This window comes from Anthonomus grandis, chromosome 14 (assembly GCF_022605725.1).
Source record: "Anthonomus grandis grandis chromosome 14, icAntGran1.3, whole genome shotgun sequence".
Taxonomy (NCBI): domain Eukaryota; kingdom Metazoa; phylum Arthropoda; class Insecta; order Coleoptera; family Curculionidae; genus Anthonomus; species Anthonomus grandis.
In genome coordinates this window covers 17017767-17043685 of record NC_065559.1, presented here as the reverse complement: position 1 = coordinate 17043685, position 25919 = coordinate 17017767, and the positions used below count along the sequence as shown (strand labels likewise).

General features: G+C 34.1%; 2 protein-coding genes across 3 annotated transcripts in view; one reads left to right on the top strand and one right to left on the bottom strand.

Moving 5' to 3' along the window:
* The window catches only part of LOC126744387 (protein PALS1), a 463284-nt gene that overhangs the window by 102055 nt on the left and 335310 nt on the right, over positions 1-25919 (bottom strand). Inside the window, exons 9-10 of the mRNA XM_050451770.1 lie at positions 15328-15553; positions 4770-4907 (exon numbers count right to left, since the gene is read on the bottom strand). Of these exons, the coding sequence (XP_050307727.1) occupies positions 4770-4907; positions 15328-15553 (364 nt within the window). The remainder of the gene's footprint in view (positions 1-4769; positions 4908-15327; positions 15554-25919) is intronic.
* The window catches only part of LOC126744391 (uncharacterized), a 184066-nt gene that overhangs the window by 140768 nt on the left and 17379 nt on the right, over positions 1-25919 (top strand). The gene's annotated exons all lie outside the window — the stretch shown is intronic.

The window sequence follows — 25919 nt, the reverse complement described above, 5'->3', positions numbered from 1 at the left end:
GTAAATTCAATTGGAGGTGCAAGGTATTTTTTGTTGCTTGTCGATGATTATAGTAGAATGTCCTTTGCTTATTTTCTAAAGGCTAAGAGTCAAGTATTCAATAATTTTAAAACTTTTAAGACTATGGTAGAGAACCAGCTAGCCCAAAAGATAAAAATCTTTCGAAGTGACCAGGGTGGTGAATTCTGTGGTAATAATTTTGATGCTTTCTTTAAGTCAGAGGGCATAATTCACCAAACTACCAATGCTTACACACCAGAACAAAACGGTCTTGCAGAAAGGCTAGACAGGTATTTAGTGGAGAAGGCAAAGTGCCTTATGTTTGACGCTGGTTTAGGTAAGAAGTTTTGGGCAGAGGCGGTAAATACTGCTAGCTACATCAGGAACCGATGTATTTCAAGTGGTTTGGATGGAAAGACACCCTATGAAGTGTGGCATGGTTCTAAGCCAGATTTGTCACATTTTAAGATCTTTGGAAGCAGCGTTATGGTACATGTTCCGAAAGCAAAGAGACTTAAGCTGGATAAAAAGTCTAATATGTGTATCATGGTTGAATATGCAGAGAATATTAAAGGGTATAGAATTTATGATCCAAAAATAGATGACGTCACAACTAGCAGGGATGTTCAAATTCATGAAATCCATGGAGCCAGTGTTCTCAAAGGAAACTATAGTTTCAGTGGGGGACAGGAGGAACAGCATTCCAGAGCAGAATGATGAGAGTGATTCCATCAGTAGTGAATATGGTTCAGTAGAGTACGGTATTGAAAATGATGTTTTTCAGGATAACCCAAGTGATGCAGACTATGTACCTGAATTATCAGATACAAGTTTTGACAATAATGGAAGCTTAGAGGCAACAGCTCCAAGGAAATCAACTAGAGAAAGGTCAGCTAAGAAGTACGATGATTATGTTGTATTTTTCTGTCCAACAACTGGATACCCAGTCTGTACACCAGAAGTGTCGCAGATGCTGGTAGACCTGATGGTAATCAGTGGAGAGCGGCGATGCAAGAGGATATCAAATGTTTGGAGGAAAACGAGACATGGGAGTTGGTGGCACGGTAAAGTGAGTTTCCAGTTGTCGAATGTAAGTAGGTTTTTAAGTTAAAATCTGATAGTGACAATAAAAAAACATATCGTGCACGTCTAGTAGCCAAAGGGTATACACAGAGAGAAGGAGTAGATTACTCAGATACTTTTTCGCCTGTAGTCAGGCACTCTACCCTCAGATTGTTAATAGGTTTAAGTATAAATTTAGGTCTAGATATTGTACACCTAGATATAACAATAGCCTTTTTACATGGTGAGCTAAGTGAAACAGTTTTCATGAGGCAGCCAGAGTGTTTTGTAGAGCCAGGTCATGAAAACAAAGTTCTGAAGTTAAATAAGGCGATATATGGTCTTAAACAATCCTCCCGTGTTTGGTACCAAAAGATTGAGATTGTTCTTATCGAGTTGGGTTACAGTAAGTCTAAATTTGAGCCTCGTGTTTTTATTAAGTCAGAGAGTGGTTCTATGACTGTCATTGCACCTTACGTGGATGATTTTTTTATTTTCTCGAATAATGATGTTGAAATGAGTGGATTAAAAGCAGAATTGGCTTCAAGATTTATGTTGAAAGATCTAGGACAAGCTAAACAAATTTTAGGTATGAATATCTCTATAGATAATTCAAAGAATGTCATAACATTAGACTAGATCAATTATATAGATTCTTTATTAGAAAAGTTTCAAATGAAAGACTGTAAAACGGTTGAAACTCCAATGGAGAAGAATTTAAATTTAATTAAGGGTGATAATAGTGTTTTATCAGTGCCATACCGTCAAGTTATTGGTGGACTTATGTATTTAGCTATAATGACTAGGCCAGATATTTCCTATAGTGTTAGCTATTTAAGCCAGTTCAATAATTGCTTTAATGAGACTCATTGGCAAAGTGTTAAAAGACTTCTTAGATATCTTAGGAAAACAAAGTATTATTGTTTGAAATATCAGAAAGATTGTAAAGAGTTAGTAGGCTATGTAGACGCCGATTGGGGTAGTAATATAGTAGACAAAAGGTCCTATACCGGTTTTTGTTTTGTGTATGCAAATTCTGTAATTTCATGCGAAAGCATCGGAGCGCTCTCGGAGGCTTCAAAAGAGGCAATTAATTTGAGAAATTTGTTTTATTGTATACATATTGACGTCCGTCACCATTTTGTCAGGAAAGTAATTCAGAATGGATTGGCGAGTCTTGAGTATATTAAAACGGACGATATGCCCGCGGATGTTTTGACGAAGGCTTTGGGTTCTAGCAAGCACTATAAGTTTTTAGTTTTGTTAGGTTTAGTACCAAAATTATGTTAGTAGTTAGTTCTCAATGTTTTCGGACTTTTGTTTGTTAAATATTTTTAACTAGTGGGGGTGTAAAGATAAGTTTAAAATATTTAAATATAACGCTCTCTATTATTAATGCCTATATATATTTCTAAAGCAACGTGACAACGTCGGCTTAGCGAGTTTTGTAGTCTCTACTATTTGGTTGAATAAACAGTCGTTGTTAATCATCAGAAGCTATGACAAGCGTGTTTTATTTTCGCAGGTCTTCCTATTCCACTATTTATTTTAACAATCCAATGGTAATAATAAAAAGTTAACAACCAAAGTAAAAAGTAAAGTTTTAGGTGGTAATACAATACAACACACGAGAAAGTACACCACCGGAGTACCCGAGATGATTATTGGATTTATAAATAGGGAGCTAATTCCTATTTTGTGAAGAGCACTAATCTCGTTTGACAGGCACTGTTAGTGTTCAGTGCCTGTTCAGTTCATATTAATGGGGATAATAAGTTTATATTGTTTATTACTTTAGTATCTCAATGCAATCTTTTTAGAGAAAATATTAAAATCGAAATGACGTATGACGTAAGGATGGCAATGGCAATTGCAGCCAGAACAGAAGGCCAATCGGGAACAGGCCAAGTTAAAAAATACAGAGCGAATCTCAGTTTTATTTATTCTCATTGGAGAATAAATGAAACAAAACAGCTTCTGCAACAAATCGCAACGTTCCGCGCCATCTTTCGATCGATCCGATAACCTCAAAACAACCCGACACGCTTCTTTCATTTAACTTTCTTTTCTAAAGGGGGATTTTCTGTGGGTGAACGATATCTGGATCAAATTGTAAGGGTAACCGTTCATTTTAGAGGTGGCTTTTCTTATGGTCTAAGGCGGTATTTCTTTAATCGGGCGAACCAATTTACATGTGTTTCGTGAAGGCCATGTAAACACTCGCCAATATTTAGAAGACATTATACAACCTTACAAATTGCCTTTTGCCCACGAGGAAGATCCAGATTTTAAAGCAAGATCATGCAAGACCCCACATTGCCAGGCTAATAACCGAATTCCTTCAAGAGCAAAATATTGAGGTTTTGACGTGGCCAGCAAATTCTCCCGACCTTAACCCTTTTGAACATCTTTGGGATCACCTTAAAAGAAGGATAAAGAATCGCCAGCTCCCCCAAAATTTGGACCAACTTCAAAACATAATTCAGGAAAAGTGGCATAGTATCAGAAGGGAGACAATTGCAAATTTAATTGACTCTATACCCCGTCAGTGTGCAGAAGTCGTACGAAATCGAGGAGGTAATTCACATTAGTAATATTTTTTTAGAATAATCTAATTTTTTTTGTTTTAATTGTTATCAAGAAATAGATTTTTGTTGTTTTTCTTAGTAGACTTTTTTTAGGTTCTTTAAAAATTGATAATTGTATTTTTTTGTTGAGGTTATTGCTTTGTTGTTATGTTATAGTTTTGACAGTTTATAGAAATAAAAATAAATATGCAAAATAATTAATTACAAAAGTGGTCCTTAGTTCTTTTTGTGTAGTTTAGGATCTATATTTTATGTAAACAGAATCTCGAACGATCGAAAAAAACTAGGAAATTTCATTGCATTTCCCAGGTATGAAAGGTTCTTTCTAAAGATAGTGCTCACTGCTCATAAAATACCATTAAGAAAAGAAATTGTTTTTTTGTTCAATGTTTAAAGGAATGAAATTCTCTATAGTGCACATAATAATAATTTTATAAAATTTGCAAAAAGGAGCAATTAATGAATTGCTTATAACTATAAATTTGAACAAATTCTAAAAACAGAATAGAGAATTATTAACTGTAACCCGTAATAAAAGAACTACTCTTCATTGCTAAATCTAATATTTTGAATGTGCTTCATAAAGAGGTAATAAAAAAAAATTCAGAAACACTGAATAAAATGAATTGCAAGAGTAGTACTTTTATACTTTTAAATTATTAGTTCCCATATTATACAACCATACTGCATCTACGAAATAGCTAAAGAGTGAAATTAGCAAAGCTACCCTGCACGAGATTAATTGGCACCGAATGTTATCGATATACATGGGAAAAGGTCTGGCACTACATGAATCATGTCTCACGTATATCAAATAACAAATATATAATGGCAAACGTATCTGGGTTATGTATTACAATTTAAACATATTATTTGCCCATTAATTATATTAAAAGGTATATAATTAACTATGAGAAAAATATGCAGAATATCATTTTCAACTTTCTACACTTTTGTGGGAAAATAATTTAAAAAAATATATTCTTAATAATTCTAATTTAATATAAATATTTTTAAGTTAATTATTTGTTAGATTTATATTTTGATAGTTTGTTAGTAAACGTGCATGTTCTAACTACTTCAAAACCCGTTTTGTTAAAAAATTTGGGCTCAATTTACCTCGATTTTATTTTTACTTGTCGTCTGAAGATAATTTGGTGGGGTACTTTTTCTATCTATGTAATTTTCAGGTACATCAATTGCTCTTTCTTGCACGTCTCCGCCAAAATTTACTCCGGAAAATCTGTTGTATCCCACCTACATAAAATGTACCAATAAATTTTCTTTAAATAAAAAGGCAAGAATCTTTTTTTTTTCACCCTTAGGAAATTACTCTCAAATAATTGATCGCAGTAGGTGTGTATATACACAATAGGCGTATATAAACAGCGGGGTTTCATGGAAATCAAATCGGTTGTTTGTAAGGAAAATCGGTTATACGTGAGTAAATATTTACTTTTCTAATTTAAACATTAAAATTAATACATATTACGGTCCATGTAAAAACCTAAATACTAAAATGTATAAATTTTTTTAAATTCAATTTCTTGTAAATCTTACAGCTATTGAAGTTGGTCAGAACTGGATTAGGTAATAAATCTTGAATTTACTGGATAACCGACGTTTCGGTGTTTATTTTTAGGTCTTTAGGGCTAATTAACGGTCTATCTCCAATCTCTCCGTGTTTTCAAAGATTTTTGAAAGGATCAGACCAGATTAATAAAATACTTTGAATTTAACAAACTCTTTTCACCAAATCAGCATGGTTTTCTTCAAAATAAGTCTACAGAAACGGCCCTTTTTGAAGCACTCACCTACATAAATAAAAGTCTAGACTCGGGTCTGGAAACCTTTGGAATTTTCTACGACTTAAGCAAAGCGTTCGATGTATCTGATGGAGAAATACTATAACAAAAGCTGGAAGACTACGGCATTTATGGGCCACCTTTAGACTGGCTAATTTCTTATATTTCTGACAGAAAACAATACGTTCAAATCACTAACAAACTAAATGAAATGAAAAACCATCCTTTTAAGTCCTCAACACTTGATGTTAAATCTGGAGTTCCCCAGGGGGGAATTCTGTCCCCACTTCTTTTTCTTATATTTTGTAACGATCTTTCTAATAACATAAGTAACCAGGATTCGCATATTTGTCACCTCAATCATAGTCCGCAACCAGACATACATCGATGCAGTTGCAAGCTGCAAAGAGGTTTCTATGAACTTCTCAAACTGGTGCAAGCAAAATGGTTTACTATTAAACGGCGAGATGTCTGTTGTTATGCACTTTAAAAATAACCATTCAACTATTAAAAACCCTCAGAGTGCACTCGTAAAAACTGATAGCCAATCAATAAAAAATGAAAACTTCACTAAATTTCTAGGTTTACATATCGATAGCAGGCTAACTTGGGACACCCACATCGATCACATAGCGAAAAGCTTGGCAACGTCGTGCTTTGTTGTAAATAACCTAACACGTATAGTAAGCACGAATGTTGTTTGACTCTTTAATCTTTATTCATGCCCACGTTCAAAGTCGACTTTCTTATGGTATCATCAACTGGGGGGCTTCATGTGGTGGAGCGTTTTCTTGTCCTACAAAAACGCATGATCAGAACGCTAGATGGAGCTGGATTTTTAGACCATGCTGCCCCTTTGTTTAAAAAACACCGTATAATGACAGTATATTCGTTATACATCTATAAACTTGGTTTTTGCAAAAATACACAATCATTACTTTACAAGGAACGTAGACTTTAATATAGGTATGCCTACAAGATATCACCAAGATCTCAACATTTTGCACCATAATACGGCTCTATTTGAAAAGAGGGCGATTTTCGTAAAACCTAAAGCGTTTAATAAATTACCAAACTGCATAAAAACAATTTACGGTATAAACCAGTTCAAATAAGAAATAAAGCAACTCCTTTTAGATAATCCTTTATACTGTCATAATGACTATTACTGTTTGAACCTAAAAAATGGAAAATCTCTGCAAGTTTAGTCTCTAGTCTATAGTGCTTTCGCATTTAAGTCTTCTTTTGTAAGTTCGTTTTAATAAGTATTGTTAGTATATGTATGTCTCTATTTAACTTTTAATTACTAATGACTTTAGTACATACATTTAGGTAAGGCTTGAAATTGACGCATGTTATGTTCACTGTTGAACCTTTGTAATGAAGAATTTTAAATAAATAATTATTAAAAACTTCTTAGACCATACAAATACATAACAAAAAACAAACACTGAGATTTATTATTATTGGAAGACGTAATTTTTATTAAGGTTTACAATTTTTTAAGATGTATGTAAAAAAATTAGAAAATAAACTGTTTAAACATATGAGAACAAAAATCAAAACTAATAGAAAGTTACCTTTTATCAATATGAGAATATGATTTACGCGGATATATGAACAACTAAATAATATATCTTATAGATCTTTATATAATTTAATGACCAGCATGATTATTGAACATTGGAATTCCTGTTATATGTACACATCAAAATAGTATTTAAAAACAATTAAATAAAAATTTGGAAACTATTGAAATTAATTTAATTTGGATCTCCGGGTGGAGACTGATCTAGGGGATCCATCAGGCGTGAAACATTTAATAGTAGACATATGTAATATAAAAGGTTTAAACACGAACATAAACGCAGTGCCCCACCATCTGCAAACAAACAGACCTTTAATTTTAGCTCTAGCAGATACGAAAGTGAACTCGGTAACAACTAAGGTTCATATGTTGTATCCTGGATATGACGTCCACACCCGATTTAGATACAACTTCGACTCACCGTCTTCATTAGAAGCGACATATCTTGCTAGTGGGAAGAAGCTCTGGAACTCCTGGCTGGGTTTAATGTTTGATTCAAAATAACAACTGAAAGATCCACAAAGTATTTCTGCTTTCTTTACAACCTACCTAGCGATGCACACTGTTGAAGGCTTTTCACCGACCTTGCTGATGAAATCAATGATCTACAAGCAAACTATCCAAGTGCACAAATTGTTATTGCGAGATACTTCAAAGTCCACAAGATTAGTTGGTTGACATATTCTAATAGGACTAATAATGAGGGGTACCGAGCAGAGGCCGTTGCGATTAGTCACGGCCTAACACACCTTATACGAGACCCAACCCGAATTCCTGATAGACAGAGAGTTTGCCAGCCTCTGTTTCTCGCGACTGATCCTGACTCGTACAATATCACTGTACATGTACCGCTAGGAACATCAAATTAATAACTGCAACATGTGAACTAAATAAAAAGGCACTCAGAGAGTGCCATTATATCAGAGTTTGCCATTATAGAGCAGCCAACTGGAGACATTTAAAACAGGCCCTCTTTTCGTTTCCTTGGAATGATATTTGTTTCAGAACCAATGATCCTTCAGCGTGTGCGAGATTGGAGATGTGACTTTGACCGGTACGAAAATTTAAATTCCGAAGACCTTGAACAGATCCCCAGATAGCAAATCGTTGTTGCTCCAAGCCATTAACTACAAAAATGCTATTGATCGCAAATGGCGCCAAAACACAAGCCCTGCAAACCGTGTCACGTTTGTTACCTTGAGAAATGCGTACAAGCAGACGATTGATACTTGAAAAGAAATATATAATAAACAGAGTAATGAACAAAGTTCTCAATTGCCCAAATGAATCAAGATTGTTTTGATCATAGTTGGTCAAGGTTTCTGTAGGTCAAAAATTCCACCATTGATTAGGGAAGATGCTTCCATTGCATTAACCGCACTGGAAAAGGCAGATTTGCTGGGTCAGATGTTCGCGTCAACCTCTACCATAGACCCACAAGGCAAGACACTACCGACTTTGCCAGAAAACGTTTTTTTGATGCCAGAGATAGTCTTCCGTCAATGAGATATTGAGAAAAATTCTCAAAGGGTTAAATACTAACAAGGCCATTGGTCCTGATGGAATACCGCCAATAGTATTAAAAAAGTATCGATACCACCGTTGTGCACACCGTTTTCTCTTTCATACAGAAGAGGTCTCTTCCCTGGAGACTGCAAACTTGCGCTGATTTAACTGATATCCAAAATAGGAAAAAAGACGGTGCCCATCAATTGATTGCTGTTTGATTGCTTTAGTCCCGGAATCGCCAAGGAAATGGAGAAATTTTAACCAGCAAATTTTGAAATACTTGGAGTTCACCAATACGTCGTATGGTGGTATGGTCGTACCATACTGCGACCGTCAGTATGGTAAGGTCAGTAAGCTGCTTGATCTATCCAGAAGAGGGCCATATGAGATCATCACGGTAAATGGTCTTCCGAATTGTCCCATATTATCCCACCTAAAGCTAGACATGCAAGATCTACTCGACAGACAGATCAACATCAACTCTCAAAGAGTATATTTTTCGAACATTACAACTTGCAGAACAAAAATATTTACTAAATGCTCGTCCGAACTGGTCCATATCATTCCACTTAGAACTGTATACCGCAAGATCATCATCATCATTTATTCATGTCAATATCATAAATGCAATTACACATGTCATAAAAAGGACACAATAAAATATTAAAAACATACATAATTCAGTACAATTGAAATATTTGCACTAACATATCAAATCCCTAAAAAATTTAATCATAAAACTAATATAATTTAAAAATACACAACATTACAGATAAAAGTTTACATTTACTACGTAAGATTTTTGGCTTTTTTTTCACATTTAAGGGAGCCAATGCTATAGAAAGCATTTTTGATTAGCAATCTCTTAGATTATTATTTAATTACTTATAGTGGCAAAGAACGAACATTATTTGGAATCTTAATAAAAAACTCTGGGTCCTTTCGGCTCTTTTCCAATCTATAGAAAGGCAGAACCAAGTCACCTCTATTTCTAGTTTGGTGCTCATGTAAGTCAGTGTCATGGAAATTTAGGAATATTCCTCTTTGCAAAAAGAATGCATTCCAGAATATATACTGATCGAAAAGTTAACATTTCTTTACTTTTAAATGCCTATTGTCAATCGTCTCCGTAGGAGAGGCTGGTCAGTACTCTAATAGCCCTTCGCTGTAACCCAAAAATTCTGGCTGCCAGTGATGCACGACCTCAAATGATAATACCATATGTTATGATAGAATGGAAAAAAACATAGTAGGAAGTAAGCGCTACACATTCTGATACAATAGGACAAAGGCTGCGAAGCATGTATACGAAAGTTCTCAGCTTATTCGACGCCTTATCAATGTGTGTGAACCTCACTTCAGGAGAGTTCATAACTGAGTTTATGAACTCTTGGGCGTCAAGAAGAAAAAAAAATATTTTTTTGAGTCTTGTCTAGGTTTAATCAAAGTTTATTAGAATTAAATCAGTCTTAAGCTTCAAACTGAGCCGCTCCTGGCCTCTCTATAAGATCTTCCAAAATTTTCCCTGTTAATGAAAGAGTGGTGTCATTTGCAAAGTCACCCTCTTTGTCGTAGCCAGTCTCATACTAGAAGGTAAATCATTTACAGATCAAGAAAAGTAATGGCCCCAAGATTGAGCCCTGTTAAAGAACAAGATCATTAGATGACTGCCGTCCTCGAAGGAATTCATGACCTTGGAGAGCAGGCTGAGAACTCCTGTGATACTCCTTCCGATACTCCTTCCCTCCTTAAAATCAAACTGGCCACTCGTGAAAAGATTATAGTAGTGTAAAATCATCTGAGATATACACTTCTCCAAGACTTTATTAAAAAAAAACAGACAAAAAATATATCGGTCTGTAGTTTGCGCCTTCGTTAGTATCACCTTTCTTAAAAATTGGTGTGACTAATGCTTTCTTAAACGCCTTGGGAAATATACATTGCTTAATACATAGGTTAATTAATTTTGTTGATGGGTATATTATAATATATTTAACAGATTTTATAAGGTTTACTGAGACGTTGTAGCAATCTTTACTATTTTTGTTTTTTAAGTTGTTAATTATATCTCTAACGTGTTAAAGGAAACTTCCCTTAAGCAGATTAGGAGAAGTCATGGTTGGTAAAATATCATTGATAATTTTATGGGCAATATTAACAAAAAGAATCATTAAAATCATTAGATGAGATGACCGTAATTAAGTCTGCAAGCCTCAAGTAAGTCTCCACTAAATCATTTCTATCAAGAAAAGACCAGGATCATCCTTCGACATTTCTATAGAAAGATACGAATCATTGCTGATTGGCTGGTCGAAAAGTTACGTGTTTTGATTTAGTTCTCTTGGTATTATTAAATCTAGCATCAAGATGTATGGTTTTACCTGAGTGATCGGAGAGTGTCAAGTTTATAACATTGGATTGGAATGACTCAAAGAAGTACTTGACGGGCAGATGTGACTCAATACGAAAGATGCAGATAAATACCGAGTGCATCTGTAGACGCCTAGAACATTGCTATATTGGAACTCCGTTTCATGCAGAAGTGCAAGTCTGTGGAATCAGCTCCCAAACCAGGTCTTTTCCAAACTATACAAATTGCATAACCTGAAGAAAAATATCCACAAACACCTTTGTAGCACTGGCGCTACTGGTGGTACTCGAGTACCATGGGGTTTACCCTTTTGTGCCAGTGTATTTCATAAAAAACATATCTGAATTAATTTTGGAAACACTGCTGAGTATTAATTTATCAAAAGCACAAAAAAATTTCGTAATACCGAATGATTAATAATGTCTGACAACAAGTAAAATACCGAAAACTACAGAAATAAAATTGTAAGAAAAGTTAATAACAAAAGTTCTTGTTAATAGAATATATGATCACAAATGATGTTAATATTAACTCGACATCTATATAATCTCATAATTAACTTGTCAATGTCGTTTTGCTCAATTTCTAGCCATGACTCCTATATACAGTTCAGCAAATCCTGGTCTGGAACATTATACCTTGATTTAAAATACGCCAACATATCCCAATCGTGCTCGATAGGAAATAAATCAGGGGATTGCGCAGACCATGGTAATACCTAAATAATGCGCTGCTCCAAAAAGTTTTTGGGGGTTCTTGCAATACGCAGACGTGTATTGTCGTGTTTGTTGCGTGTTAAGTACAACATTTTCATTAAAATCTATGCTACAGGTTTGGATCGATGAGCAATGGAATCTACAATTTGATCCCTATATTAGTTTGCTATTAAAAACCCTTCAATGAGATCAGATCAGTCCGAATCCATCAAAGTTCCACCTTGGTACCTGTAAACTTCTTGAATGGTTTGCAAGCGAGACGCCTTGCCAGGTGTTTCTCACATTCTCAGCCTTCTTTAATCAGGCCATAAGTCTCGATTCATCGGTAAAAAGAATGCATGCCTATTTATGCTTTTCGGTTCTTTGGCCCATCCTAATCTCCATTCGAGATTTTTACTAGATAGTACTAATGGAGCTCTAACGGGAAGTCTTGCGTAAAGAATGTTTTAATGTAACATTTTCTTTATTGTTTAAGCAGTGTCAATAATGCCATGAATATTTTGGAACTCACTTCTTAGCTGGTTTGCAGTAATATTGGGGTTTCGTAATGTCTCAAGGCAAACAAACTTATCATGAATATGTTCTGTTGCTCTTATTAGACCAATATGTCTTTCTCTTGTCACAACCTTTCCCTAGTACTCTTGGTAGAATTTACAGCTTCTGCGACGTCGCGGATGTTCATACCACCCTGTATCATACCAACAGATTATAACTGTATTTCACGTTCGAGATATTGCCTTATATGTATACTGACTATATTGCACGCACAATTAAAGCAAATTCTCACTACAGTGGTGGCAAAAATTATACTGAATACATTTTTCAATTTACCAAATGCGTTTTGAAGAATTTAAACTATTCATTTAATATCAATAAGAATAACTTAATATGATGAATGCGCTGCGGTATAAAAAATAAATAATAAATCCAATTTACCTTGGAAACAAATTTTTTCATCTAAAAATAAAACGGCTCTTTTTTCCATGTCTTCTACCATTTTGATGTGTAAATATGCTATTTAAATACATATTTATTTTCTCTTAACGCTGTGTACGGTTTTGAATAAAATCTAAAAGCAGGGTAATGGTCATCAGATTGGTTTTTTAAAATTTTATACTTTAACTTTTACTATTACTTTTGAGTGGCTTATTATGTTTTATTAATAATAAACAAGGAGAGTGTTAAAGTGAATATAATCTGCATCACTAATATAAGATACGTAGGCGACACCATGATCCTAGCAGATAACAAATCAGACTTGCAAAAAAAGGTGGACCAGGTTACACAACACAGTAAACGATTCGGACTACTCATAAACACTTCCAACACCAAATTAACCGTTTTCTCCAAGGTATCTATCACCGAAATACTTTTGATCAATAGTAGAAATATCGAACAGGTGGACAATAATCAACTTACTGTGCGACACGAAGCGGGATATACGTTCTAAAATAGACCAAACCAGGAAATTTTTCAGCAGAATGAAACAGTTCTTCACCAGTCTTGATTTGAGCTTGGAGCTCAGAATACGTATGGTCCGGTACTATACAGGGAGTCCCGTATCGTTATGTTCAAATTATAGGGGAATAAAGTACGCTTCATTTTAAGTAAAAAATGCAAAACTTGTCGGTTAATTTTTATTTGTTTCAAAGTTACTCGCCCATGAATGTTATTAGGGGGTAATACTAAAAATAAATTTCTAAAGTAAATAAAAACTACTACATTTTTTTTCGCAAATACCAATGAAATTGTTTTATGATAAACAAGGCAGTTATTCCTGGTTTCTTAGTGAGTGACGGTATCTTTATCAAAATGCCCTACCGATTTTCTTCAAAAGTACGCAGAAATGCATTTAGTGTGTGGCTACTGTAATGGCAGTGCTCGTCAAGCAGTTATCGAATATGAGCACACACACACACAGACAATTTCGGGAATACGGCCTGCGTGATTATTATTTCGATCGGGGAATGCACTTGCCAGCAGGCTTGGATCAACGAGTATTAGATACTGTTGCAAGAGATCCAACTATCAGTGTACGTCAAATCTCTACACAAGTCGGAGTACCCCGAATGACTGACGAATTTTAAAACGTAAAGGCTTACATGCGTATCATTATCGTAAGGTACAAGGTTTGCTTGAGGGAGATTACTATCCTCGTCGATATTAAGACAGTCCCGTCTTAATTTTCATTTCTGCAGAACACTCCTGTGGTCAGATGAAGCGACATTTACAAGGCGTGGTATTACAAATCTGAGAAACCTGCATAAATGGGAGTCAGAAAATCCAAAAGCTACGTCCTTGTAATTTTTAACATGAATTTTCTTCGAACATTTGGGCTGCTTTAGTCAATGACTTGTTGATTGGTTCTGTTCTTCTTTCTGCAAGGTTGAATGCGAACAGTTACCTTCAATTTTTTATGGAAGAACTGCAAGAACTTTTGGAGGGTGTCCCACTGAATATTCGTCTACACATGTTGTAGACGTATGGATGGGGCTCCACCGCATTTTGGAATTATTGTCCGAAACTAGGTTACGGCCAAATATCCAAGATGGATTGGTCGAGGTGGTCCTGTTGCCTGGCCACCTACATCACCCGATCACAATTCCCTTGATTTTTATTTATGGGAGTACATAAAAGAGTTGGTCTATGCGCAAGTTTCAAATACAAGGGAAGAGTTATGGAACCGTATTCAGCAAACTGCTAAGCAAATAAGACAAAACAGGGGCTAAATACGGATAACTACGTCATCTGTTGGCTTACGGGCACAAGCCTGCAAATATTATCAAATAACTTTTTTTTAGTAAAATCATTTTTTTATTTACTTTACAAATTATTTTTTAGTATTATCTTCTAATAACATACATGGGCCTGTAACTTTGAAACAAATAAAAAGGGACCTACAAGTTTTGCGTTTTTTTTTTACTTAAAATTAAGCGTACTTTATGCGAATTACTGAGAATAATTGGAGGAAAGATTCAGGGGAGAAGATCTGTTGGAAGACATCAGAACTCCTGGTTGAATGACATTAGACAAAGAAACGAAAGATGGTTCCAGTGCAATTCGACTGAGATGTTTAGAGCTGCTGTATCCAGGATAATGTTAACCATATTGTTGCCAACCTTTGTGAGGAGACGGCGAGATACGAAGATTTATTAGGCTAAGTCTCTTAACGCAAAAATGTTGGTCCCAAAAAAAAATTTCTTAATTTTTTATCGCAATGGATATTTGCGATAATTTAATAAGGATTCAGAAACATTTTTCTTTCTGTATAGCTACGTTAATCCGCTGTTATACTAGTTACGGTTATACTAGCTGCTTGATATTCTACTACTAGTATGTAATATACATACTCGCTATAAAGTAGACAAAATTAAGTATTGCCAACATATAGTAATGTCATCTTGTATTATGAAGATTAAGTAATGCCTTTTTTTCGGAAGTTTTATGATAAAGAACATTTTATGGTAGAGAACGTTATTCTTCTCAATATTGATTTCACTATGACTGAGCTACAAAAAACTGAGTTGCGGCACTAAGACACAAAACGTTCCCTTAAGAGTACTACATAAAATTTTTCAAATTCAAGCTTGTTAAAGTCGCCTTTATCTTGTAGGTACTTAAGTTGTTTCTAGTATGAGCAATAAGTATTCGTTTTGTTATAAGCAGTATTTCCCAACATAAAACGTACCGTTCCAATGGGCTTGGGTGGCGGATACCTCGGCGGAGTTTTATTTCGGGCTACAAAACTGTCTGGTACATCCACCGCCATCTCTCGATGGGGCTGGCCATCCTCGTTTCCATGGGGTACAACCATCACCATGTCCAAGGAGTCCAGATCGTCCGGCGGCTTTTTTATTGGTTCCTGCAGCTCCGTATCGATTACGGCTAGACTGCTCCCTGATCTTCGACGCGACCTAGAAACAAAATAAAAAATAAATCTTAGTGGATGAAACTACTGGATAAAAATACTAAACAATTAAATCCTAATTAACTTTATTAGTATTGTAATAATTAATATTATATTTGGTCTTTGGTTGGTTGTGTATTCAACATTTTTTTGCTGTTGAAATGGAACTTGAAAAGTATTTATAGGAAAAAGTAAAAAAGCAGCAAACGTTCGAGCATTCAGCAAAGCATCAAAAAGTAGTACACTATTGTATTACATTAAAACATATCAGTCTGGACACTGACATTCACTTTATGCGTTTATGTCAATTAAACATTATTTGATTCAGTATTTTCGTATGTACATATATATTTTTACACTTAGGTGCATGCACTTTGTATTCGAGAACCACGTCGTCCGTCGTTTAGACCAGAAGGTGCGACAAAGATGGAGCGACCAGCGAGCACACCTCGCGACATCTCGGAACACACGTAAGTTGGCCAATGTTTCGGAAGAGTAGTCTACCTAATAAATGAGGAGCTCTCACCATGTCTATACGAGGTCACTTTAAGTCTGAATATTGGCGCGACTCTTAAATGAAAATAAGTAATAGGGAATAAATTAAGTGTAAATAAATGTTTCATAACATGTAACATAAATAAGATACCGCACGACATCTTTGAAGACGTGTGGAAGGTCAGCGAATCTTCTGGAATTATGATCAGCCGCATTGCCGTTGGATCGGTTGACAGTTCAGTAATGTAAAGTTCGGAATATTGGCGCAAGATTTAAATCCAACATAAATAGTTGTGAATAAAATGTGTTTCGAAGTGTGAAGTTATATTAGGCACAAGTGTTTTGAATTTGAGAATATAGACTCCTGAGGCGAAAAATAGTTGGAAAAATAGGAAAGAACGCAAATTGTTGTGCATAAACGTCAGATTTCGGAGTTGCTAAGTGAAATCCATGCCGGTGTGTCAAGAGGGCACCTTGGAGTAACAAAGACCCTGAGAAAAGTGAGGGAATTATTTTACTGGGTCAATACCAAAACAGGCGTAGGGGACTGATGCACGAAATGCGTTATATATACGGCGCGGTGCAGAGAAAGCAAAAGGCTTTGATGTATCAGTACAACGTAGGAAGTCCCTTTGAAAGGATTGTTATTTAGGTTGCTGGTTCGTTTCCCACATCAGAAGGAGGGAATAAGTACATCGTTAAGTACATCGACAACTTCAGCACACGAATAGTGATGGGAAGAGAAGTTCGTCTCCCATGCGGTCTAAAGTTTGGTTGCTCGCCAGGAACCGGTGTTGCCGGGGAGAACTACGTTAGTGAGCCACGTGGGAGAATGGATCTCATTTATAATCAGTGTGCATTTCCACTCAAGATTCCAGCGATAGGATGAAAGACGCATATGATGTTATTGCCAAATTGTTGTACCAGAGGTACAACAATGGTGACTTGTTTTGACTCCATGATCCTGGAAAGGAAGAGACAAAAAGATCTGTCACCGAACATTTTAAAATGAGAGTGTTGAAAGCCATCAATTATTTTTTTTACAGAATACAAAAGCTGCCGAGGGGTAAAGCTCGATTCATTCACATAAACCGGCTAGCTCTGGATGGACTGGAGGATAATTCGCAGCATGTTAGAAAAGGTTTTCAGGTTTCCAAGCATGCAAGTTCTAGAGTGCTGTTATACTCCCCAACATCGTTCTCTCGAGCAAACCGTTGATTGGTTTTTCTACCTTTTGCCGATATCGACGGCCACCATCTTGGGAATAATTTTGGGACGAAATGAGTTTAGGAACGGGATACAAGTGGTACGCCGCACGACGTCTCGAATCTTCCGGAATAGTCATCCGAGTGCCGCATCACCGCTAGGAATCAGTTGACAGTTCAGTGAAATAAAGTAGGAATATTGACGCGGGGCTTAAACCAGACATAAATGGTTGTAAATAAATAAAAATACAGTAAAATTAAATATTTCTAGTTGTTGTAAGTGAACATATTTCGTATTGTGAGTGTGTAAATAAATTAGTTGACTATTTTTAATTGTTTTAATCCACACCTAACAAACGGAAACACCGCTATAGTATTTTGGTGTTATTTTTTAATTATGAATTTGTCGTTAATGTATATGCGATAAGCTCGTTGTAAGAGAACGTTGTTAGATTTTTGGTTAATTAAGATGTTTCTAGAAAAGTCAACCCACACAAAAACCCTATAAAAAATACCAAAATCTATGAAAAAGAAATACAATGTTCAACACAAAATGTTACTATATCCAAGTAAACCTCTGTAACTAATGTAATTAAATATATGTACTATAGATATGTGTATTATAAGATACATTTTTGTTAATAATTCTAGTAATGTCGTACAAAGCATAAAAGTGACTAACTGAAAAGTTTTACTATTTCATTTTGTATTGATTATTTGATGCATGTATGAATATTATTACCAATCAATACTTGTTTTTGTAAAATAATGCTGACATGTAGAATTCCATAATGAATCCATTGATGTAAAAAACTCAACTTTCATAAAAATATCAGTTAACCATTTTTATGCTTTGGACCGCAGAGTAAGGCGTAAAGATGTAGTAAGGATGACAATAAATTATAAAAGAGTAATTAAAATGTCTATAAGGTGATACATTTCCTACCATATTTCAAAGATCTTTTTTTATTGATAATTTGCCGATTTGACGGTGCAACCTACAGTATCGAACAAAAATTAAGCGACGCTATAATATTCCTAAAAAACTTTGTGACTGTACCTCGTATAATTAGGAACAATTTTGTAGTATCAGTACATACCTTTGTTAATCGTATTTAACCATTCATTGCCTCTTGTGATGAATAGCAAGAGATTAGTAAATTGTTGTATGTTTTTATGCATTTTTTCATGGACAAAAATAAAGCGACTTGATCGATATTGTTCATACCATTGGTAGATAAACATCGGTTTTGGTCGGTATCAAATCTATATTTTGTTTAAAAATGTCTCGTGGTAAAAGTTTTTCTATTGATCTTAAAGAATTATTGCATCGTATAAGATGGGAACACCACAATACGTAATAAAACAAGAACTAAGGGTTTCAAAATCTGTTGTGTCGAGGACCATTCAGAACTATCGAATTAGAGGAAAAGTAGTTAACCGAAAACAGACGGGAAGACCGAGAAAAACTTCAAAGAAACTGGATAGAAAAATTAAAAGGATCTCCCAGGCAAATCCTTTTCTGTCAGCAAAGCAAATTCTGGCTGAAGTTGGGGGCTCTAATGTTTCCTCTCGAACGATACAGCGCAGACTAGTTGAAGCAGGCTTAAAAGTATGCAAACCTGCCAAAAAACCGCTTCTTAGTAAGAAGAATATTAAAGCACGTCTTCTGTTTGCAAAACAACATGCTCACTGGACACCAGAGCAATGGAAAAAAGTACTTTTTAGTGATGAGTCAAAGTTTAATTTGTATAAAAGTGATGGTGTTCAATATGTTCGTCGTATTGTAGGTAAAAGACTTGACCCAAAGTATGTCCAAGGTACTGTAAAACATGGAGGTGGCAACGTGTTAGTGTGGGGTTGTTTCTCTGGCTATGAAATGGGACCAATTTACCTTGAAAATGTCACTCTCACAATGCTACCTTATGCGAAATGGAATATGCCACTACGTTTTGTTTTCCAACACGACAATGATCCAAAACATACAGCAAAATGTATAAAAGAATGGTTTAATGAAAATAAAATAGCCATTCTTAAATGGCCAGCCCAATCGCCCGATCTTAACCCGATCGAAAACCTGTGGGAAATTGTGGATAGGCAACTTAGAAGTAAAACCTATAAAAACAAAGAGTAAGAAAACTATTGATCAAGATATAATTGATAATTTAATTTCTTCCATGCTTCGAAGGTGCCGCCAGGTAATCGCAAATAAAGGCTTCTGGACTAAATATTAAGGGCGCAATCTGATAATGTTTTCTTTTATTTTTATTGTAAGCGTCGCTTAATTTTTGTCGTATAGAAATATTTAATTTTTATTTTTCTTTTTATGATCTTGTTTATACGGAAGAATTTTGGTATGTTATGTAATAAATATATGATTATTAATGAGTGTATTTGTTTTATTGAGTTTTAATTCTTCTTGCGTTTTTGCTTTTTTAATAAAAGAAAAAAACTATATCGTCGCTCTATTTTTGTCCGATACTGTTTATTAAAAATCCTTAATTTTATTACAAAGTTCTATTAAATCTACGAAATCGTACAGTAGCCTGCCTCTCATATACTTTGTAACAAAATACACTGATTAAATTTTTTTTTGTGTGGGTTGGTAAAGTTTTACTTTCCCTAGATTATGTGATTTTTCTCTTAGAAATTATATTTTTCGTATACAAATGAGATACTATCTTGTGGTTCATTAACTAATTGACACAATAATGTTACTTCTTTTACCTTGAAGTTGCGTTGTTTTTATTACATTTGATATGTAGACAGCCACTTTTTGACGAAATTAGTTATTTAAAGAAGTACTCATATGAATTAGAATATATTCAAGGAATTTTCTTTATCTTCGAATAAGGTTGTCTTAAATTCTCTGCGATCAAATTATGAAATGTTCTACAACTAAAATAGTCAGAAAAGAAAGCATATTCGTTTTATCTTAATTATATATATGGTTTTGACCTATTTTAATAAATTTCCATAAAAAATCAGATTAGAAAATTTTAAAATTAGAATATACTTTAATCTGATGTTTTACATTGTACTTTTTTGAAATTAGATAGACTATATGTATACTTTCTATTATTAATTACAAAAAAGTATTGATTCTTAGATATTAAAATATAAAGGAAAAAAGAAGCCTTTTACAAATGTTTTTTAGTGTTAAAATCCACTCCATAAAAATTTAGTTAAGCTGTATATACCGGAAATGTCGTAGTTAGTTAATAATTACTGCTCGATTAGTTGATGACTTAAACTATAGATTATAGATAAGAATATACAAAACAAATAAAACAAAAACCGTCGAGTTTCATTGGACACATGCAACTAAATAATTTTTAAATTTCAGGTAATTTAGAAATTTCAAAAGTCACAAATTTATGTTTTTAATAAGTGAGACGTAATTAATAGGTTATAAATAATTCATTACTTATGTTGTATCCATATTTCGATTTTTAATACATTTGGAATTAAACTAAGAATGGTGTTTAATAATATGTGAAGTTTTCTTATTTTGGTATTTGAGAGGTTAAAAATATTATTTTTACCAAGATATTAAACTTAAAATCCAACAAAACATCCTTCAGCTTTCTAACGAAAGTGGCTCGGTAATCCCATAAATCTGTAAGTTAAGAACGTAAAACAACTTTTACAAGTCGGAGAAAAGGGCAGACAGGTACTTATTGTGGCAGTTTGGTCGTGCCTGTACAGTATCTAAATGCGACATGGCTCCACATAAAATTCTCGTCTAGACCATTAAAAGGATGGTTCTAATTGTATGCACTTAAAATGACCGGATATAAAATCAACACGACATAAATATGAATATAAAATAGTTGAAAAGATGAATATCACACCTTATATTGATGTTTATTAATATGTAGTTATTATGTCCTAGTCTTAAACCAGTTAATTATAACGTTTTTTCAAGCAAGAAACCTAGGAAAATAAATTATTATATGACAAAATATTAAAATCAATAACTTAAACAAATCCAAAACAATCTATTAAAGATTTTTATGCTTTTGATATAGGGAAGAGCATATTCCCGTTATGAAAACCACATAATTTATTTATACGCAGTTTATATAAAATTTCAATACTTTTACTCATATTTTCCTCAAACAAATTTAAAAGGAACCAAATTTAAACTACAAAGAAAGTTTGTACCTGAAAACAGGTAGATTATAGATTAGATATTTCCGGTCTACCTGTCTACCCCAGGAATATTTTAACCTTTTTAACAAAGGGATTTTATTAGATGTTATTTTAATACCCTTAATGAATTTTGCTTACACTTTATTTAACTAAACATACGTTGCATGATATCTCTTTTACAAAACTTTGTTTTGAAATGTAAATTGTAAGCTCAGAGCAAAATAATTTTTAAAGCAGCTACAATTAGTATATTTATTTAAAGAATTTAGAAAGAAGAATAGAAGAATATCCAGTCCTGATTATTTAAAGTCATTATTTGAGTTTCAATAAATTTTATCAAAATATACTTTATTGAATTTAATAATTATATAGTTAATAAATACAGACAGAAAAAAACTAAATAAAAATCATATAGGGATTAAACTATAGAAGTATATCAGGCAATTTATCAGGCAAGCAATAAGTTTAATAACAATTACATTTGCCGGTTAGTATTTCAACGATATTGTAAACACCGAAAAACCAGCTGATTCTCGGTCATTTCGAAATGACACAGGTGGTGCACAGCATGATGTCTCGAAGGTTAGCAGGAATCTTCCGGAACAGCGTTCTGCGGAGTATATAAGGAGCCGCATGGCCGAGAGTTGTCAGTTGTCAGTTCAGTGAAGTAAAGTTCGGAATATTGGCGCGAGATTTAAATAGTTGTAAATAAATACGGTAAAAATAGATATCTCTAGTACTCGTGAGTGATTGTATTTTCGTAATGTAAGCATGTAAATAAATTAGTTGACTATTTTTGATTGTTGTAATTTACATTTTACAGACGGGAAACACGTACAGTGTCCAGGACATATTTTCATTATAAACTTGATGAAACCTCTTAAATAAGAACAAGATGCATAACCACCTAAATGTGTTCATTTAAAAAATGCAAACAGTAATATAATGGAATTTAATATAATATGAATATAGGTTTAGGTTAGTGTGAGTAGGCACCTTGTGTCCCTCCACTGCGACCAGCAATATGAATGTAAAACACAGAAAAGACTGAAATAATGTTTTATCTGTAAGCTTGTTGTTTTAGGGATGTTTTATCTCAACTTCACGCTTACATCAGAGCACTTAAATGGTATATTTATTGCAATTGCTAACAGCTTAGATCTTGCAACGTGGAGAACTACCAAAGAATTCAAACTTTTACCAGAAAATATAGAAAAAAAATCATAAAAAGTTTCGAAAAAAGAACTGTCTTGTGGTAGATATTCTAAAACAAGAATTTGGTTCTTCGAATGATGGCAACACGGCCCGCAGATTTTTCCAAGATCTCGACTTGTGAAGCAACATAACGGGTGTTTAGCGTTTTATTGCGACTTTTAAATTCTGATTTTCAAATAGACTTAGAATGGTTTGAAACCTATAATTTAAAAACGGCAAAAATTTCAAGCTTCATAAAATTTTACTTAATTCCACTGCTATTATCAAGAATTTCTTAGTATTTCTCTCCCTTCGATTGGATAGTTATCGAAAGATACTTAAGAAGGCAGACATAAGGAAGTAGATGTATTTAGAGAGCATAATACCAAAAAATGATCTCAAATAAAAATCATAGAAGATTTATTCCATGTCCCTTGGCAATCATTAATCAATTTTCGAGCTCGACAAAACATATAAGGTAAATGAATGAATTTGACTTCCCTGCCTCACACCAATATTCTCCACAGATCTTAACCGCGTAACATCCACATGAGCTTTGTAATGTAAGAATTAAATTTTAGATTGCAGTCAATGATCATTCTAAAAAATTGGACATCATCTGAAAGACTGAAAGAAAAACATCTTTCAGTCTTTAAAAAACTTTAGTCTTTTGAACATTAAGGAAAAGAAGATTTGAGTCAAACCATTTTTTCATATGCAAGACGTCAGTAGTTAAATTTGTAAGAAGAGACTCATTCTCTTGACATTTCCGAAAAGTTGTGGCGTCATCACCAAACAAGAAAAATTTAACCTATAGGCCTAGGTTTTCCAGATCAATTATAGGAAAAAAGAGCAGTAAAAATCCAAGGATACACCCTTCAGGAATACCCCCTAATATATCTCCGCAATCCGAGCAAGCAGAGACCACAAACACACATTGTCAAGTAAGAGCAGAATCACTATAATATTACTCTCATACCATATCACAATGCTGAGGGAATATTAAATGGCATGGATAACCTAGTCAAAAGCTTTCGTGAGGTGACAAAAAACGGTTGCGGAAGCTCCACCACTAAAAAATTTAAATACGAATAAAACCATTGGTATTTAAATTTATTCTCAACCCAAACTGAGGAAAGAAAAGGTGATAGCGTAATTGCTATCAATTTGTCAATAAGGGTGAAAGCAGAGATATGAGTCTAAGATAAAAACTTTCAACTTAATATATAGGACTGACCCTTAGAATGGAAAAGTAACCATTGTCCAAGAGGTATTTGTACATTTGTTGGTAGAAAAAAAAAACGTTTTCAGTTTTAACTGAGGGGTTACATAAAAGACTTATGGGTTCAACTGACACGTTTAAATAACGTTGAAGAGTTTCGGCGATATTGCAAATAGAAAAAAATTAGACCATTAGAAGGGATTTTCGGATTTGGAAGGTAGTTGTTTCTTTTGAGATTTGGGTTTATTCGAGGAATCATTCATGCGTCAGATACAATACACCTATTCTAAAACTCTTATCCCCTAATCAGGAGACGATATATGAAACGTCAGCGAAAAATATTAATGGAAATAAGGGCCGATTCCAGAGAGGCACACTTTGGAGTTCAAATCCTAATCTAGATGCAGAGACGTCAACTGTGATATATCCGCATATCCAATCGATTATGAAAAAGTATTTGATCGAGTTCTACATCATAAAATGACCAATATCCTGGAAGAGGCCAGCTTAGATGATAAAGATATCAGATAAATTTCAAATCTCTATTGAAATCAGACAGCATGCTTACGCCTTGATGGACATCGAACGGAACAGGTGAAAATAGAACGTGGGATCAGACAGAGATATGTCCTCCCGCCTTTGATATTCAACTTATATTCCAATAAAAGAAGGTATTATATTTATATAAGCCGACGATACCATGGTAATAGCAGATAGCTTGGAAGTTCTGCAAAGGTTATTGGAGTATATCACGCAGTATAGTCAACAATATAGTGTTAATATCAACGTAAAGAAAACAAATGAGATCACCTATATGGCGATAGAACTCGAATTGAACGAGTTCAACAATATTGCAACCTTGAAACCATAATAAAGGAACAATAGGATAATGCACAAGAAATGAAATATCGTATATAAGCAAGGAGAGTATTTCAAAAAAAGACTGCAATCTTCAAGTCACAACGTATCTCTTAAAACCTAAGTACGTCACTTAAGATACTATGCCTGTTTTATTGTATGACGTAAAATTCTGGATACTCACAGAAGCCACCACTAAAAATCTGGAAGTATTTCAGATCCAGGTATATAGGAGAATGTTCAGAATACCAGGAACAGCATAGAAGTGCTAAGAAGAATGAAAAAAGAAGTAGAGGCCATATATATCATTAAAAAAAGAAAACTAGAATATCTGAAGCATGTTATGAGAAATAAAGGTCGATACTCTACTGCAAACCATAATAAAAGGAAAGGTCCATACTCTGTTTTACCCATGTAAAAGAGAGCCCGGAAGAAGAACATCGTGGTTGCATATCCCACGTCCTTGGATTGAGAAAAGCTAATGTTAAATGTAACAAACATTACACTTGCCAACATGATTCCTAACATCCGAAACCGATAGGTATATGAAGAAGAAAAAGAAGGACTGGTAATATGTTTACTTATCCAATGGAGAGATCGTAAGTTTTTGGAATTTTTAGAACCCTTAGTGCCCCAATTATACAATCTTTTGGTATACTTTTAATCATTATGATAGAAAATAAAATATTAAAGAGCTCTATCATCTCTACACGAAAATATGAGATTAGATCAAGCAAGTTCGGCACATGATTCTAGGAAGATGATATAGCCTTATTGTGAAAATTGTTGAAAAATGTTATACTGAAAATATGACCATATTTAGGCTTTGACCTAAAGGACTTAATAGAGTTTGACATGGTCGAAACCATGGTATCAGGATTAAAAAGAGCTAAATTCTTTACTGCACACTCTGTTGTATTACTTGATATATTAGAACAAATATTATTGAAACCAATAGGCGAACTTACATGCATTTTTATGTACACGGTGTCCCATTTTGGGTACTTTTGCGGGATATCTCCATTATTTTTAGAGATAAAGAGTTGCGGTTTCGCGAGACTGCTACTAACTAAAGATACGGTCAACAACATTTTCATAGCACTTTTAGTTTTTAAGATACAGGGCATTTTTGAAAGTTTTGCATTTTGAGACTTCCCTCGTATCTTTGTTATCTTTAAAGTTTTTGTAAAAGTAAAAACTCATTCTTATAGATTTTTTCCGTAGAATCCAGTGGTGTATGGTAC